At 33.8% G+C, this 18115-nt stretch overlaps 2 protein-coding genes across 2 annotated transcripts; one reads left to right on the forward strand and one right to left on the reverse strand.

Moving 5' to 3' along the window:
• Nucleotides 1-218: 218 nt before the first annotated feature.
• On the reverse strand, nucleotides 219-7102 carry LOC108988611 (BEL1-like homeodomain protein 9). The gene is made up of 4 exons (XM_035688876.1): nucleotides 5670-7102; nucleotides 1301-1671; nucleotides 1129-1189; nucleotides 219-1019 (listed from the first exon to the last, which is right to left on the reverse strand). The coding sequence occupies exons 1-4, from the start codon at nucleotides 6600-6602 to the stop codon at nucleotides 486-488; spliced, it is 1899 nt and encodes a 632-aa protein (XP_035544769.1). The 5' UTR covers nucleotides 6603-7102; the 3' UTR covers nucleotides 219-485.
• Nucleotides 7103-14837: 7735 nt separating this feature from the next.
• On the forward strand, nucleotides 14838-17171 carry LOC118348040 (glutathione S-transferase T3-like). Its single transcript, XM_035688784.1, has 3 exons — nucleotides 14838-15269; nucleotides 15352-15615; nucleotides 17115-17171. The coding sequence occupies exons 1-3, from the start codon at nucleotides 14838-14840 to the stop codon at nucleotides 17169-17171; spliced, it is 753 nt and encodes a 250-aa protein (XP_035544677.1).
• Nucleotides 17172-18115: the final 944 nt, after the last annotated feature.

Consider the following 18115-nt stretch of genomic DNA (forward strand, 5'->3'; position numbering starts at 1 on the left):
CCAAAAATAATCATAGTGAGAGCCAAGACCTAGCTAGGCGATAGAAAGAGCAGTAGAAATAATTATCCTCCAAACCTTAAGCATACCCAAATCAAGACACGATCAGAAATAAGACTTCGGGCTCCAATAATTGAGGAAACCCTAGTTTTTCATTGACCCCTGAAGGGATTTTCATTCACACCAGAAAGCACAACTTGAAGCCATGTTTAAACCAGATCTGATTGGCCGATGCCAAGGTATCCTTTTATAATATAAATTTACACCTGAATTTTACACCAATACTTTATGTTTTCCGGGTCTTTTAAGAGATCGTATACATTGCGATGATGTAAAACACCTCTTCTTGCAACATAACAGGTTTCTATTCAGCCATGCACTGTTGTGTCAGCCTCGATCCTGAGAGATGATAAAAGCAAATCTAACTGAGAATTGTCAGAAAATGATCAAATTAAATGACGTCCAGACAGCCCTTAAACTGAACATCTTCAGCCCACAAAATCATGCAAAAGTTGGCCTCCAATAACATCCCCCCTTCCAAAATGCCGATTATGAGATTCAAAGCCTCCCATAACATATCCCTCAGCACTTGTATCGAGGCCAAGACCGTAACGTTGAACTGCATTTATGGGAAATGGCTCTGATAAACCAATCCCATTATTTTGGTGAAGACCCAATGTTAAAGAAACACCACTACTTCCACCCGCCATGCTCATACCTATACCCACATGAGGATGACTTGAGAAGTTGTATGATAAGTGCTGTGGTTCCTCACTCCCCACAGGTATATCAGGAACTTCATTTCTAGTCCGCTTTGATGGGTTGTCTTGAACCCTTTGGGCAGGGGTGGAAGGGTTGTCGGATACAAGTGAGTTTGCTGAAGTTAAATGATCACTTGATCTGTTGCCACTTCGATCGTCCCTTTGTAAAGATTTTTGTGATTGCCGTGTTTCTAGCATGTGTATTTCTTCCACCATTGGCTTCCAAAGCCTTACTCTTGCATTGATAAACCAATTAGAAACCTGGCTTATAACAGTTTCCAAAATTGATTAGATATAATCTCAGATCAATATAAAGATGAAACTTTTGTACGTAGAAAATAAAAGTAGAGTTTACGAAGAAAAGGCACACCTGGCTTCGTGATAGGCCAGTTTGTTTAGCCAACATTAGTTTGTCTGTATCAGTAGGATAACTGTAATATAACATGGCAACTGGGTAATGTCAACATGCTCATAAAAGGTAGACATGAGGGTAGATGTTTTGTTGTTCCTTTGGATGTTAACCAGGTAATTAAATTACTTACGGATGGAGAAAGTGTTCAAACAGCCATGCCCGGAGAACAGTTACAGCACGTTCAGGAAGCCCCCTTTGGGGCCGCCAAACGGGTTGGTGCTCAAGGAATCCTGAATCGTGCACAGGTCTCTGGTAATGTAGTCCTCTCTCAGTGCTCCCAAACCTTGGACCTTCATCTTTTCCATGCACTGCATGACCCTGAGCCTTACTTGTGAACTGAAGCTGGTCAGTAATCACATTCTTCAAGCACCTGAAATGCTTAGACATAGCTTTTACGGCCAAGTTGGCATAGGGAGCAGCATTGCCTAGCCCAGCAACGTATTCAAATGATGCTACTACAGCCTGCATCTGTTGATAGTATTGCTTGTACCTCCTGTAAACCTAAAGAAAATGAAAACCAGTGAAAAAAAAAATACTCTAGTAATAGATGGGGCTAGAAATTAGCGGGCAGCTCATCCCGGTGCGCAGCCCAAACCCAGTAAAAAAGCTGCAATATCAAAACCAAACTCAAAGGAAGGGAAGCATACAAGAAACTTAAAGATTCAAATGCAAACAGGAAGACAGCTTAATTAGCTGCAACATGTGTCCCATTTACAAAGGAGCACAAAAATGATACAAAGCAGTTCACATTAACTTCACTACTGTTGTTCTCAAATATTTAAATCCAATAGACACCCCCATCATTTCCTATTCTAAGAAAATTCTCTCATTCTTGTCAATTCCATTCTTGTTTTCATTGTAAAAATGGGGTATTGGGTGTTTCTCTTTCATACCTGCTTCGGTGCCTTAACTGGGGAATACCAAAATTATTTTCTGCAAAAAAAAATTCACCTCAATCCAACTTACACCTGGCCCCAGCTGATGGGATCAGTTGCATGAGATACATGCATACATATATATATATATATATATATATATTACTTCTGATAAGATTGGAACCTAAGTAAGCTTTAAAATGACACCCAAGTGGGGAGACCAATACAATTTATACAATGGCTAGAGCTCTTAAAATAACAAGAGGTAATATAGTAATACCAAAAATGCAGCTTACCTTTCAAATTTGTTAAATGATCGAGCTACCTATATGTATAACTAATAGTAAATGCAATTATTAAGTTCTACAGGCTAAAGGAACCTTCGCCTATACTACAATGGAAGGAAATCATAATTTAGGTCTCACCAATTTGAGGCAACTGGCACTATGTAATGATAAGAAACAAAACAAAAAAAGTAAATGATAATGCATCTTACTCCCTATCCACATTACATACAGCCCAAATCTTTCATTATTGGATATTAAAAATTACCTTTAACATCATTCAATATCAATTTTTGACAGGCAAGGGTCCTGACAACAGATATTTAGTTCCAAGAGTTTTACGATCGAAGTCATGAGGTATTGTTTCAGGACTGTGATATTTAGTTCCAAGAGTTTTACGATCGAAGTCATGAGGTATTGTTTCAGGACTGTGCTTGAAAGAAAAAGGAGCCATTTGGTGAAAACTAGACCAAAAGGTATTAGATATCTCCATGGTGGTAGTTGTCTTTGTTTAAATGTCTCTTTGACCACAATAACAGGTAGGCAAAGAATATAGTGGGAGATGAACACCTATGGGATCTCCAAGTGGTGTATTTATGCAAAATGTTGAGCCACCACTTACAACACTCACCTTCACAACAAGTCTCCCCCACATGTTAGCCTCTATCAAACTGACCTAACTCCCTTGTATGTGAGCCTTTCACAATCACCAAAAGCAACTAATTCCAAGAGTCAGAGACTCAGCGTGAGCCATATACCACATGTTAAAAGCAAAAGACTTTGCCCCAGCTAAACCATGGTCTTCGGCGCAGATTGGGGAGATAAACATGGGAAACCTTCTTGTGAGACCTTAAAATAAGATATCATCACTGCACTCAATTATGTGAATTTGGGCCCAACAATTTAACACATTTCGATTACCACCCAAGGTGGGATTTACCACTCATATATACTTTCAAACCACAATATGTTTTAAGCGAGAAGTTTATCAACTACTTTTTGGACATTTTAGAATTAAACTATGAAATAGTTTGCTCTTCAGCTCTTCATGGGTTAAGAAACAGCAAAAAAATTGCTATCCTTGCCATTTTTCCTTGCCTCATAAAAAGATCAATGTATAGATACACTATTGTAATAGGAGCCAGAATTCTCATAAGAAACAGATTGAAGAGCAACAGTCTTGGCATCCAAGATCTTGTGAGTTTCCATATCCCAAGAAGTTCTCAACTCATTTGTTTTTTTAATTACATAGGTTTTATTTAATGTTATTGGTGGTAATTTTTATGGAATTTTGTGTCATTTTTTTCCATCACTTTCTCTATGTTGAATTTTGTTGTCTTTTATTTTGAATACTTTCCCTTTTTTTTCATTGTGAGCATGCGCAAAATTTGTACGCAAAGGCAAGTAATTATTTTGTTCCACAGAAAGGGAAAATGATCCGGTTTTATTTGCTTAGAAAAAACAAAATCAAACTTTGTATGCAAAACTGTGTTTTGGGAATTAAGTGACAAAATCACAATTCATAAATAGCTCTTTATTAAATTTTATGTCATTTCTACAAAGTTTCGAATATTTTGCGTAAACGGTTTCATGCACTTTATACGGATATTTTGGGGCAAATAAATATTTCATACGAGATGAATACAAATAAAACAAATGTGAGATTCTTATATTCCTGGGAATCTCATTATGTCCCATGTCATTCCTAAAAGTGGGTTAGTCACAATCCTGGGAATCCATATTTATTACTATGCATCAAATTCCTAGAAATGTGGATGCCTAAGCACATATCAAAATATGTAACCAAAGGCCTCGTTAATGTGGAAGGAAAGTGGCTTTCTTGACTCCCCTCATTACTTAACTTGGAACAAGTAAATTACTCGATCTCACATGCCCCATTCCCTAAATATTGACCGCACAGAATGTACTTGTTCCTAGTTATTTTCGAACAAGTCAATTCCGTCTTACATGCCCATTTCCTATGACTACTACATATAATAATAAAAACTTATTTTAATGGATAAATGCATCCATGCTCATAGAATATGTTTCCCCCACATGGACATTCTACATGCAAATAAACACAAGACTGGTCCGTAGCCGTCACTGCTGTAATATTGACAAGAAGAGAGACCAACTACTCACATAAATTGATCTCTATCTGGCTAACATAAATGGCAGCCTACAAAATTAAATAGCAAAGTCACAACCCTAGTGCATTGGAGATATCCATGTGAAGGGATCAATCGCTTTACAGCTCATAAGGAATTTTTCAGTTAATCTGATTGGTTGTGCCAATTTTGGTTGAACAAAGAGAAAATGCTTTTTATTTTCTATCCCATTCTGTAAGGCTCAGTTTGGATTGAGAGTTAATCTTAACCCATCTCGTCTCATTTCATAATTACAACTTTTACAGATTTCCTCACAAAATACAATAAATAATTCAACTTTTTCAAATCCCAAAACAATAATAATATTAAAAAATAATATTCTAACAATATTTTATTCAATTTTCAATCTTATCTCAACTAACTATCCAAAACTAACCTAAATGAAATTGCTTTGTAGCTACCTTGGATTTAAAAGGGAAAAGCACTTTTAATCTACTGAGTTCAATAATCTGGTAAAATAAAATTAAATAAAGAGGCAGACACCTTGTCATCTACTGATCATTTCATCCTCTTAGTTTTGGAATACCATTATGCTTTATTTACACACTTTACAGGAGTATAAATCATTTCAAACGGATTCCTTCACTCACTTTATGCCCTAAACTCGGTGATAATAACCCCAAGTATAACTCATTTTATAGCTGTCAGACACTTCAAAATGCCAACTTAATGGATATATTCCTTCCTGTCTCCTTTTCCAAAAAGACGATTTTGCGATCACCAAGACCATCTATTCATTGATATAGAATCAAATGCACAAAGAACACAGCTGAGGAAGCTATAAATAACAAAATAAAGATACTTATCCATGCAACACCACAGACTGCACGTTGTTTAAATGAACGACCAACCAAACACTATAACACCATTTATATATTTAATTAAGAAAAAAAAACATTCCAGAAGTTACTTATACAGTGACAACGCTTAGGTTTCATAAAAACCCATCTCGAGAAAAGATCGTTCTTTAAAGAAGATCAACTTGAAAAACTGTGAGCCAAATTTGCAAGAAAGGAGACTAATCGACGCAACAGAACCAGAATTAATTACCTATTCAATGCAACAATGATGATCAATTGGGTTGCAAAGTTGTAATTAAAAAAAAAAATCAAGTGCAAACTGGATCGACTGCAATACCACGTACCCATCAAATTTAAAAAGTAGTGTACCTCATCGAGCATCGAAATGAGCCTTGACTTCTTTCTCCGAACCTCGCCCCCATCTCCACAAGTAGGCGGATCTTCTACAATTCCAGTTGCGCTCAGGGTCTCCATGGGAGAGTCCATGAGAGCTGAATCCGCCGCGATCTTTTCGGCGTAAATACCGCGACCCGCCACATCGCAGAACTCCTCCAGCAACTGTTGCGCGGGCTTCAGGAACCTCGATCCCTTCAAAACCGAAGCGTATCCCGTAAACGGTCCGAGCGGCACGGAGCTCCGCGACAAGTCGTTCGAGGCCGCGGCACTGCCACCAACAACACCAGGAATCACATACCCACCTGCACTGGACCCGTATCGTTGGAGATTTAGCTCCAGTGGGAGGTTGCTTTGTTGGGTAGCATGTGATGACAAAGATAGAGACAGTGGTTCTGGCTTAAACACGGCCACTTCACCACCATTATAGCTCTGATCGAAATCTCGAAGGCTCTGGAGACTTCGAGGAGGATAAAGAAAAGGGATACTGTTGATTTCTTGGATAGAGCTCGGAATATTAGGCAAGGAGGATTGGGGATCCAAGTAAGGGTGGTGAGAGGCCGAGGAAGAAGACGAAGCACCGTTCATAATACTACCCACGAACCCCATCAGATTGACGCTTTCTTCTTTGACAGAGCAGCCACTTGCTTTGCAAGCCTCGGTTGTGGGCCCCGAAAGCTGGGGGTTGTGGTGGTGGAAATTGTGTGCGGTGGCGGCGGTGTTGGCGCAAGTCAACAAATCGGAGGAAAGAAGCGCGGGATCGTAGAGGGGGAGCAAACCTGCGCACCCTTGTAGGTTAGCCGAGGTGGGTTCCACAACACCACCGTGGTGGTTCTGGGCGATGACTACCCTGAGTTTATCTCTTCTACTTTGTTGTGGGACATGGTAAGGCTCAAAACTCTCCGCCATAGCTACTAGCCAAAAGAGAAGAGAGAGAGAGAGAGAGGTGAAGAGTTTGGGGTTATTATGGGTAATACAGAGGAGAATAATTGGAGTGGGAGGCTAAAGAGATAGGGTGGTGATGAAATGAGAGGCTATCATGATGTTATTCTGAGCTGAAAAAGTTATGTCAAGGACTGGCACAGGTTAGAAGCAGAAGCAGCAGCAAGCAGAAGGAGATACGTGAATTGATTGAGAGAGTTGGGTGGGCATGGATCCAAGCATCTTCATACGCACACTCGTATTGCGCGCGCGCAAACACACAAACACTCAAAAACACACACAGATCATTTGCGCAACGAGATTTCTTCTTTCTCAAACCATGGGGAAGTGGCCGAGAGTGCATAGGGTTTCGAGGAACCGGACGAAGACCGGCTATTTCCGGTAATAATTGAACTCAACTGACTGTGTGTTTCAGATATTTCTGACAGTGGGAGAGTTTTTTGCATATGTATTTGTCGTTTTATGGATTTTCGGGCTGTTCTCTGTTTCTTTTATTAATAATTTAGTTAAATAGGTTTTTACATTTTTATGGATGATGACGCACGTGAGAACGCGGGAACAGAGCAATGAATGAGTGAAAGGCTGGGAGACTTTGCCCTTCTCAACACTCCAAATCCGCCATAGCTTTCTTGTTTCTCGCTTTACGAGGTTTTGTTCTTTTTTTAATCGTTTTTATCTCAAATATTATTTATTTCGGAACATTTAAAAACAAAAAAACAAGACAACAGGACAAAATGTCTTTGAGCTCTAACCTACTTACTAAAATCTCCTTTGAAAAGTATGATTCATGCAACCCCATTCTGTAAATACAAGTGTCACACATAATTGGGCTGTCGATTTTTTTCATTAGGTATATAAGCCATTTATTTACAATATATATTTTTTTAAATATGCACGTAATATTAATTCGAATTGAATATCAGATCTCATATTATTTAAAATAAAAATTTTATTATCAAATCAGTATGCTCTACACATTTAGTAAAATATTCACGTAATATAATTTGATTTAAAAAATGATAAATTTTAATATTTAAATCTTATAAATTAAATATTATTATTTTATTTATATAAATAGTGTGTAGAATACTCTGACTTAAGAATAAAATAAATATATTAAAAAGTTAAAGAAAATCTTTAATCTCTTCTCCATCCCAATAAAAAATCTTGAACGTATCAAATTAAGTTTGTATTTGAATTCAGAAAATATTTTATCTCATCTTATTTTATTTTATTATTATAATTTTTTAAAATTCTCACATAAAATATAATAAATAATTCAATTTTTTTAAATAATATTCTAACAATTTTTTTAAACTTCTATCTTTCATCTAAAATCATATCATCTCATTTCTAAATCCAAATAAGTGAGAAGTCGTTTGGATTGAGAAACACTATCAATTCATCTCATCATTATAACTTTTTCAAATTCCTACATAAAATATAATAAAAAATTATAAACTTTTCAAATTTTAAAATAATAATAATATTAAAAATAATATTTTAACTATATATTATTCAATTTTCATCTAAAATCATTTCATCTCATTTAACTATACAAACAACTCCTAATTCTGTTTGCCTAAAGCTACAGGGTCTTGTGTACACGTAATATTACACTTCATTATTATATGCCTACTCTCTCTCTAATGCATGTGCATCTTGTGTCAAATTAGATGTATAGTGACTTGCTAGATGATATGGCTCAAAGCCAATGCTCTTACAGGTCCGGTTCATCTTCTGTGCCATGCCTGATTTGATAGACAATTAGCTAAATTACTATGTAAAATTGCATGGCAAAATTGGACTGACTAAGACTTTGAGCGGACTAGCTCTATCTGTTTGTTATTTTTCTTCTTTTCTTTTGGAAAAGGGCAAATCGCACTAATTACAGAGATTTGGACACTTTAATCTCGAAAAAATGAAATCGGATTCCATTTTAAAATGGAAAGAGGCTCCTTTTACACTGCTCAAAGACGAGCACTCAAAAGCTAATAACCATACCATAAACATAAAGTACCAGGTTTAAAGGTAAAAAGTATGGCGGGGATCCTAAAGCAAAAGGAAAGACAAGTCTCTTAAGGTTATTTTATGCATGTCTATGTGATCATGATTACACGTAACCACCTAATTAAGTAGTCATAAAGCTTTGCTACCATTTTTGTTTGTTGTTGGGAAAAAATAAATAAAAAGAAGTAAAGAAGTGGGGACAAGGCCGGAAACTTATTCAATTTTGCATGTAAAATAATAGTAGAGCTGGAGTTATATAAGATTCAATAAATATATTCAACCCTTAATTATATAAGGTTAAGAATGGGCAGATTATTTCATATAGTAGCATAGAGCAGAACCGGCTAAGACCGAGTAATCGAGTCTTTTTCCTGCAAAAATATCAACCTGAAAGCTGTGATGGGTTAATTAATTATATATAAAAATACACCCCCAACAAACTCATAGATAATTAAACAAACTAAAAACTTGAGTTAATATAATATTTAAGATCTCGTTTAGATATAAAGATGAGATGAATTAAACCATCTTATTTAATTTTAATTAATAATTTTATTATTATTTATAAATAAATTCAATTTATCTCATTTTATCTCATCTCACTATTCAAACAGGTTTTTTTTTTGTTTGTATTGAAAATTTACCTCAACTTATCTCATATCATCATTATAATTTTTTCAAATTCTCACACAAAATATAATAAATAATTCAAAATTTTTAAATTTCAAAATCATAATAATATTTTAATAATTTTATTTAATTTATCTAAAACTATCAAATAATTTCAACTCATCTCTAGATTCAAACGTGGTATATAGTATGATTGTGGAGGAAAAAAAATATAAACTGACAACTGATGTGATATGAAGTTATTTTTAGGTTTAATTAAAACCAAAATTTTGGGCTCGTTTATTTTTATAGATGAAATGAGATAAAATAAGTTAAAATTAAAGTTAAAAATTTAAATAAAGTATTGTTAGAATATATTTTTTAATATTATTTTTATTTTAAGATTTGAAAAAGTTAAATTGTTTATTTTATTTTATGTTAAAAATTAAAAAAATTATAATGATGAGATGATATATTTTCTAAAAATAAAGATGTAATGTCACGAGACTTTTACTGACATATATGGCAGTAGTACTGATATTTCTACCCTTGAATTATTTTCCATAAAACATATATTATATCTAAGATTTTTTTAACACTTTCATAACATTTAATAATATTGAAATAAGTACTTAAGGTAGGAATATATACGTTCGTTTTTTTCTCCAATGCATGTAATCATTAAGATGGACAATAAATTAGACTACCTTATTATCTAGCTAGGGAAATGGGATGTCATAATTTGAAATGAAGGCGCATATCATTCAATATATTATAAATGAATGATAATTCAAAGGGGAAAGTGGATGAACCATTTTTCCTACAATTTAGAATAAATGTCAATATTGAAAAACATGGATCCCGTTTAAAAGGTGGTCAAAGTTCCTTTAGCATCCCTTCTTCCAATTTAAATATGTAAAACTTTTACAAATCTTTGAGTCAGTTTTAATCTTAAAAAACTTTAAACTGAGTCTAATATTTAAATAATAAATTTATTTTAATTTAAAATTTTTTTATACGTAAGATCCATAATCTTTTTCAATTCAACATCTCTTTAAATACGAGATTCATAATTTTTTTTTACTTTTTATAAATACATGTAAAATCATCTTAAATAAACTCTACAAAACTTTTTTCATTATATTAATTTATTATTATTTATAAAAAAAATTAATTCATCTTATCTTAACTCAACTCAATTTAACTTACAATCGTGCTAAAAATATTATCTGTATTTAGCTCTAAAATTGACAAAAACATTCTATTTGATTAGTCCCATATTTAGGTGAGGCTGTAATGGCACTTAAGAAAAAATACTGCTTTTGAGGTAATTATGGTATGATATAAAAAGGAAAAAAATCCTAGATTAAAAAAAGAAAAAGAAAAGAAGAAGTGGAATTCCAAAGTCACACTCACTCACTCAACTCAAGTTCAGGTAGCTCTAAAATTACTGACAATTAATCAGATCGATATTGACTGTTGATAGGGATGGGGATGCCCAGGTGACATCGTCATGCTCGATGTCCTAGCTACCTTCTTCACTACTTATTTTTACACAATTTCTTTGAAGAAATGGATAAATCTTTTGCTTGAGAGATCTCGAGACAGAGACAGAGACAGTGAGAGAGAAAGAGGGCGCGCCCGGGTTTAGCGTCGTTCGACGGAACGGTGTTTCAGTGATGCTACAGTCTTTCCTTACTGCAGTCCCCGTACAGTGCAAGCTTTCCCATCTTCCATTTGCACAATGGCTCCCCGGCCCGCCCGCCCCCACTCGCCTCATTTCCACGCTCCCTTCGAATTTCTTCGTTTATCTCAACCCCAAACTCAAAGGCCACATGTATCTCTCGCGCACATGCCTGCTCAATAAATGCCTTAAAACTCTCGCACTCTTAACAGACATGTACAATTTGATAGACATGGATGTCCTCAAATACAGTACTTAACATAAATAGCTGTCGAGCTATGTCCTCAAATGCCTTAGGTCCGCATGTTTGTTAAATTTATCTCAGTTCAAAAAATCTTCACGAAATCCACACACTCTACGTTCTATATATTTTTTTTAATTTTTATTATTTTTGTTATCAAATATTTATTATATAAATAATGAATAACAAATTTAAAATAATTCAAAAATAAATAAATTCAAAAAAATTTAAAAAAAATTTAAGAATTTAAAATGTAGAACGTGATAAAAATTGTGTAGTAAAACTCATCTTAATTTAACTCAATTCACTCTTATTTATTTTTATAATTTATCTCAACTCATCTTATCTTATCTTATTTAATCATTACAAAATATCTTATCTTATTTAATCATTACAAAATTTTTAAATTTTTACATAAAATAAGATAAACAATTCAATTTTTTCAAAATTTGAAATAAAATTAATATTAAAAAAATTATTTTAATAATATTTTATTTAATTTTTAAATTTTAATTTATCTATTAATTATAAGTTAAGTCTAATATCCAAACACTCAATTCTCAAATTATTAAATTCATCTCAACTTAAAATTTCTTTACACATGAACTCACAACTTTTTTTAATTCAACATTTCTTTACATATGAAACCTACAATTTTTTTTATATTTCTATAAATATATTTAAATTTATTTTAAATACATTTCATAAAATTCATTCTATTATTTTAATTTATTTCTATTCATAACAAAATTTAAGTCAATTCAATATACAAACGTAATCTTAAGTTGAGGTAACCAAGTATTATATTTTGTGAATAATAAAAAAAAATGAAAAAATAATAATATAAGAAAAACAAATAAAAATAATAATAATAAAAAATAATACTTTTAAGTATCCATTAATTTGCATGTGCGCTCTATGTGTACATAAAATGCTGCTGTTGATACTTTAGAGCATTGGCAATGGACTAGCCAAATGCCAATGCAAGTCTATAATTTAGCTAAATGTAAAAAAAAACATCTACATTGGACTAGCTAAAAATATAAAGTTAAAGACTTGAGCTACAGTAAAATTAAGTTCCTCTCCAAATATAGCGAGTTACTGTTCATGGTTTATACTAATATTTTATTATTTCATCTACTTCCCACGTTATTTTCTCTTTCCTGGTCTATTTCCCTCGTTTTCATTTATGCTTCCCGAAACAAAGATCTCCGTAGCCCGAGGCCTTCTTCAACCCGCGAGACTCCTTCTTCAACCCGCGAGACGCCTTCGTCTTCTTCAAGCACGAGACGCCTTCTCTCCGTCGTCCTGCCGGCGTCTTCCAGCCCAAAAGGTAATTTCTCTTCCTCGCTCCTCCCTCCCTCTTCTCTGCGACAATTTCCTCTCACTCTTCTCTTTCTATTTTCTCACATTTCATCAAATGATTGACACTGTGTTTAGGGTTTGCGCGGAACTCTGTCACAAGGTTGCATTGCCCGTGAATCCTCGTCCAAAGATTGCACATTTCCTCTACAAACTGAACTTCAAAATCGCGATTGGGGTATTTTCGTGTAACTGATTTGAGATTTCGGTATTGGTTTGTGATTTGGGTATTTGTCTGTGGTCATGCATAATGTTTATTGATTATGGTATTTTGCTTTGAGATTTCGGTATTTTTGGTTTGTGATTTGGGTATTTTTGTGCTGGAATCTGATTTGAGATTTGGGTATTGTGGTTTCGGAATTGGGTATTTTTTATAGTAACCAAAAATATTGTGGATTTGGGTATTGTGGTTTCTGAATTGGGTATTTGTAAAAATCTGATTTGCCGTGAACTTTGCTCCCACGAATCTGAATGGTAGACATAACTTGCTGACCTCGTGGACTATTCTAGGGAGAACTAAGATGTTTACAAGTTTCCAGTATAGACACATATTATCTATATTTAACATGCCACCAATTTTATGAAAGTATAGACACATATCAGTAGTTAAATATTGATGTTTCACAAAAAAGTATTGAAAAGGGATGAGTATGTGCAATTAAAATGGTGGGTAATTGAACCATCAATACTATCTGCACTGTGAGTATGGCATTTACCCCTAAGCATTCAAAAAGCCTTTAAAATTTTAGACTTTGGATTGAAGAACTACCTCACCTAATTACTTTTGGACTTTTCTATCCTTTTTTTCATTAAAAAAAAATCATGTGATTGGTTAGGATGGCCTTCATCCTTCATTAATTTTTGCTAAACTAAAATTTATTGGGCATTCATGTGCCCTTGGCTTACCATCCAAAATGGATTAATCATTTGGAAGATTTTGTGCCATGCATTACAAGCAATCTTACAAAGTAGCATTATAAGTTTATTTCGAAAGAGTCAATATTGGTTTTGGAATAAAGCTCGATTCGAGAGCTTGAATATATATATATTTCGAAAGAGTCAATATTGTGAACTGTTTTGAGATAAATAATGTACTGCTTTGTGAATTTGTGGACTGTTTTGAAATTTTCTGGACTGTTTTGGCAATTTGAAAACTGTTTTGGAATAATTTGGGGACTATTTTGTCAATTTATGGACTGTTTTTGGTATTTGTGATCTGTTTTGGATAATTTATGGACTGTTTTACCAATTGTGAACTGTTTTGAGATAAATAATGTACTGCTTTGTGAATTTGTGGACTGTTTTGAAATTTTCTGGACTGTTTTGGCAATTTGAAAACTGTTTTGGAATAATTTGGGGACTATTTTGTCAATTTATGGACTGTTTTTGGTATTTGTGATCTGTTTTGGATAATTTATGGACTGTTTTACCAATTGTGAACTGTTTTGAGATAAATAATGTACTGCTTTGTGAATTTGTGGACTGTTTTAAAATTTTCTGGACTGTTTTGGCAATTTGAAAACTGTTTTGGAATAATTTGGAGACTATTTTGTCAATTTATGGACTGTTTTTGGTATTTGTGATCTGTTTTGGATAATTTATGGACTGTTTTACCAATTGTGATCTGTTTTGAGATAATTAATGTACTGCTTTGTGAATTTGTGGACTGTTTTGAAATTTTCTGGACTGTTTTTCACTACTTGATATATGTTTCACTACTTGCCTCAATATTATTCATATGCATTAGATTATTCATATGCTACATGTATATTAATTAGATTATTCATTAGATTATTCATATATGTTTTGGACTGTTTTGTTGCGATAAGCATGCTGTCCCATTAGATCATTCATATGCATTATATATATATATATATATATATATTTCAGTTTCCATGATTCATATGGTTTTATATATATATATTATGAAGTTAGGATTTCACCTTTAGATTGCTGCTGAGTTAGTGAGTTAGTGACACAGTTTGCTGCTGAGTTAGTGAGTTAGTCTGAGTTAGTTAATAAGTTTGAGTTAGTTTTAGGCACACTGCATATATAATGCAGATGCTGATTTTCGGTCAGAGTTTGTATGTGGGATCACCTCATCTCAGAGTGCTTTAAAACATAAGAAATATGAATTAGATATTGTGCACTTATAACTATTGGAGCTGGAATTGCTGAAACCACTATTGTGCACTTATAACTCAAGCTGAATGTTGTGAATATGCTGGAATCTTGTGGATTTGGACTTATATTGGGTCAATTTTCTGACTCATTGAAAATTTAATCTTTCTCAAGGATGGACACACATTTTGAGGATGACCCCTTCTTCACCACTCTCTTACAAAGTGGGGGAGGAGGTTGTAATAGAACCCCAACGCAACATTCTAATGTTGTGATCCAAGCAACCACAACTGACTGTGAAAAGAGGCATCATTCAAAAAAAGTTCAAAGAGGTGCATCTTTCACTGTAGAGGAGGATAATCTCCTCGTCTCAGCTTGGCTCAACATTAGCATCGATGCGATCAGGGGTACTGATCAAAAGTCAACTCAAATGTGGGAAAGAATTACCACATTTTATCATGAATATAAAAAACCAAACATTGTTGACCGTTCTGAGGGCTCATTGATGAATCGATGGTCCACGATTCAAAAATTGACAAATAAGTTCTGTGCATATATAGCACAGGTAGAGTCATTGCACCCGAGTGGTGCAACCGAGCAAGACAAGGTATGTAATTATTGGATTTTTAATCATGAATTACATACCTTGACTTATTTATGAACTAAAACATATTCCTTCACCTTTATAGATTGAGAAGGCCAAGATGTTGTACAAAGAGATGGTAGGGTCTAATTTTACAATGGAACATTGTTGGTGTCTTTTGAGACACCAACCAAAATGGCAGCAACACATATCTACCTTTGGTAAGAAGAGAAAGCCACAAGAAAAATATGTTGGTGAAGTTGATGTTGATTTAGCCGAGGAGGACCTGGAGGTTCTTACTGAGAGACCTCCAGGCAAAAAAGCTGAGAAAGAAAGGGAGAGGAAGCGGAAGTCGATGGAAGGCAAAGAGGTAGAGATCAAAACAGCGTTAGCCAAAATGACCGAGGACAGAGCGACGACCATGGAAGAGCGGAGAAATGCTATGTTGAAAGCAGATGAAAGAAATGATAAAATATTTGAACTAAAGAAGAAGAAGCTTGAACTAGAGGAAAAGAAATTTGAACTAGAGAAGAAGAATTTTGAACTAAAGATAATGATGCTAGATGTACGTGGCATGAATGCCATGCAACAAGAATATTTCAGTAATATTCAATTTGCAATTTTTAAGGATTCGAAGTCTTATTCTGGATGTACATCTACATCTCCGTCGACGCCTTATGGAGGTGTCTAACTTCTAGTGTTGGTGCTACTAATTTTTTGAGAATTTAGTGGCTGCCTAGCCACATGTGGGATGAATAAACATGTGGCTGGATAGCAACTAAATTATTGGACTGTTTTTATGGATTAATGGACTGTTTTTATAATTTTAGTGGACTATTTTGTAATTATTGGACTGTTTTGATGGATTAGTGGACTGTTTTTATGGATTAGTGGACTGTATCTACCATTTTAGTGGACTGTTTTGTAATTAGTGGACTGTTTTGATGGAAGGATGGACTGTTTTGTAATTTTAGTGGACTATTTTGTAATTATTGGACTGTTTTGATGGATTAGTGGACTGTTTTTGTAATTTTAGTGGACTGTTTTGTAATTATTGGACTGTTTTGATGGAATAATGGACTGTTTTTGTAATTTTATTGGACTGTTTTGTAATTAGTGGACTGTTTTGATGGATTAGTGGGATGTTTTTGTAATTTTAATGGACTGTTTTGATGGATTAGTGGGATGTGCTTAAAATTAGCAGGAAAATGTCCGTCCATTACACTTGGTCATAAAATATTTGATGCGGATGGACTACTATAATTAATAAAGTTATTAATTAAATTTGTAAAATATAAAAAAAAAAAAATTATTAAAATAATAATATTTTATTATTATTTAGACTTTAAGATAGCTAGTCCAATGTGAATTACTTTAGCTATATATTCATGTTATAGTCAAAACAACTCATTCTAGCTAAATTTTAGACTTGGCAATGGCTAGGCCATTGCCAATGCTCTTAGATCGGTATATTTTCCGGATTTGTAAAGACTTTCTAATTTCACTTTCTTTTGAAAGGAGGAAAAGAAGAGAACAATATAAAGTTTAATCAGTTTTTGTTTTGGAACACAGAGAGACGAAGAGGAGGGATGAAAATGGAGGTTGTGAAGTGAAAAGAAAGGACATGAATTGCGTCAGCAGTTGCGTGAAGGGGGGAGTTATCATGCACAGTACTATACTATTATCGTCATCACTGTTAAAAAATGAAAAACCTTTACTCAATTAATAAAGCTCCCTGCAACTGCATGTCCTTCTGCTGGAACCAGTTCTTTCTCCTCACGTTTTAACCGTTGGATATTCCTCGAACTTCGTATTCAAACCTGAAATGCTGTTGCTGTCAGTAATGGCGGCCCCTCTTGTTACCTGCAGGACCTCACCACCTATAGACATTATTGCCAGATAGATGGTACTGGTAGGGCTCTATAGGACATTGACGTTTGTATTGCCAAGCCCCATCTACTTCTATCAAAATAGCTTTAAATTACACATAAATCTTGATATTTATTTCTAATTACAAAAATATATATCACATAAAAATAATCATGTAATTTTTCAGAGTCTTATAGCTTTTCGTGCCCCTACTATTCGATTCCGAACGAGTGGGCTGCTGCTGCTGCTGCTACAATCATGCCCAGGTTAAAAAGCTTCAGTTGTACCTCCTACTTTTCTTTATTCCCAATTATAACACCATATTGTAAATAATTCTATATATTAATTAATTGTTTCTGTAAAGTGTAAAAGGCAATAAAATAAAAGAAGGTTAACCTTATTCCAGTAAATTATAATCTCATGTAACCGTTAAAGAAAAGAGTAATTCTACTTATAATCGTGAAGTGCGTAATTGTCACGTAATCGTTTTGAAAAAGAATAGAGTCTATTATTAAAAAATTAATTTTTTTCATATGAATTCTATATTTTATTTATTTTTTTCAAAATAATTACGCGGTAGTTACGCAATTCACGATTGTAAATATATTTTCTCTAAAGAAAATCACTACTACTACTGCTGATCTACCAGAGGAATCGGTAAAGAAAATCTTGCTAGCTAGCTTATCAGTTTCTAATCACGTAAATAAGAAGAAATCATGTCATTATCAACAAGACAAAGACAACAATAATACTACAATCATGCAAGACTTTTTTTTGCTAATTAGGTGTGATTAGAAGGCAATTTGGCTCTATCATTGAAAAGGGAGCAAAAGAAACAAGAAAAATAAAAAAAAATAAAACAAAAAACAAAAAAAGTTAAGAAAATAAAACGATTGGTCCTCAATTTGATAATATGAGATTGTTTGTAATCACTTTTGATTTCTAGACAAGATTAGAGCAGCTGTATTTCATTTGAGGAAAATGATTTAAAGGCTGCTTAG

The sequence above is a fragment of the Juglans regia genome, chromosome 3, assembly GCF_001411555.2.
Source record: "Juglans regia cultivar Chandler chromosome 3, Walnut 2.0, whole genome shotgun sequence".
In the NCBI taxonomy this organism is placed as follows: domain Eukaryota; kingdom Viridiplantae; phylum Streptophyta; class Magnoliopsida; order Fagales; family Juglandaceae; genus Juglans; species Juglans regia.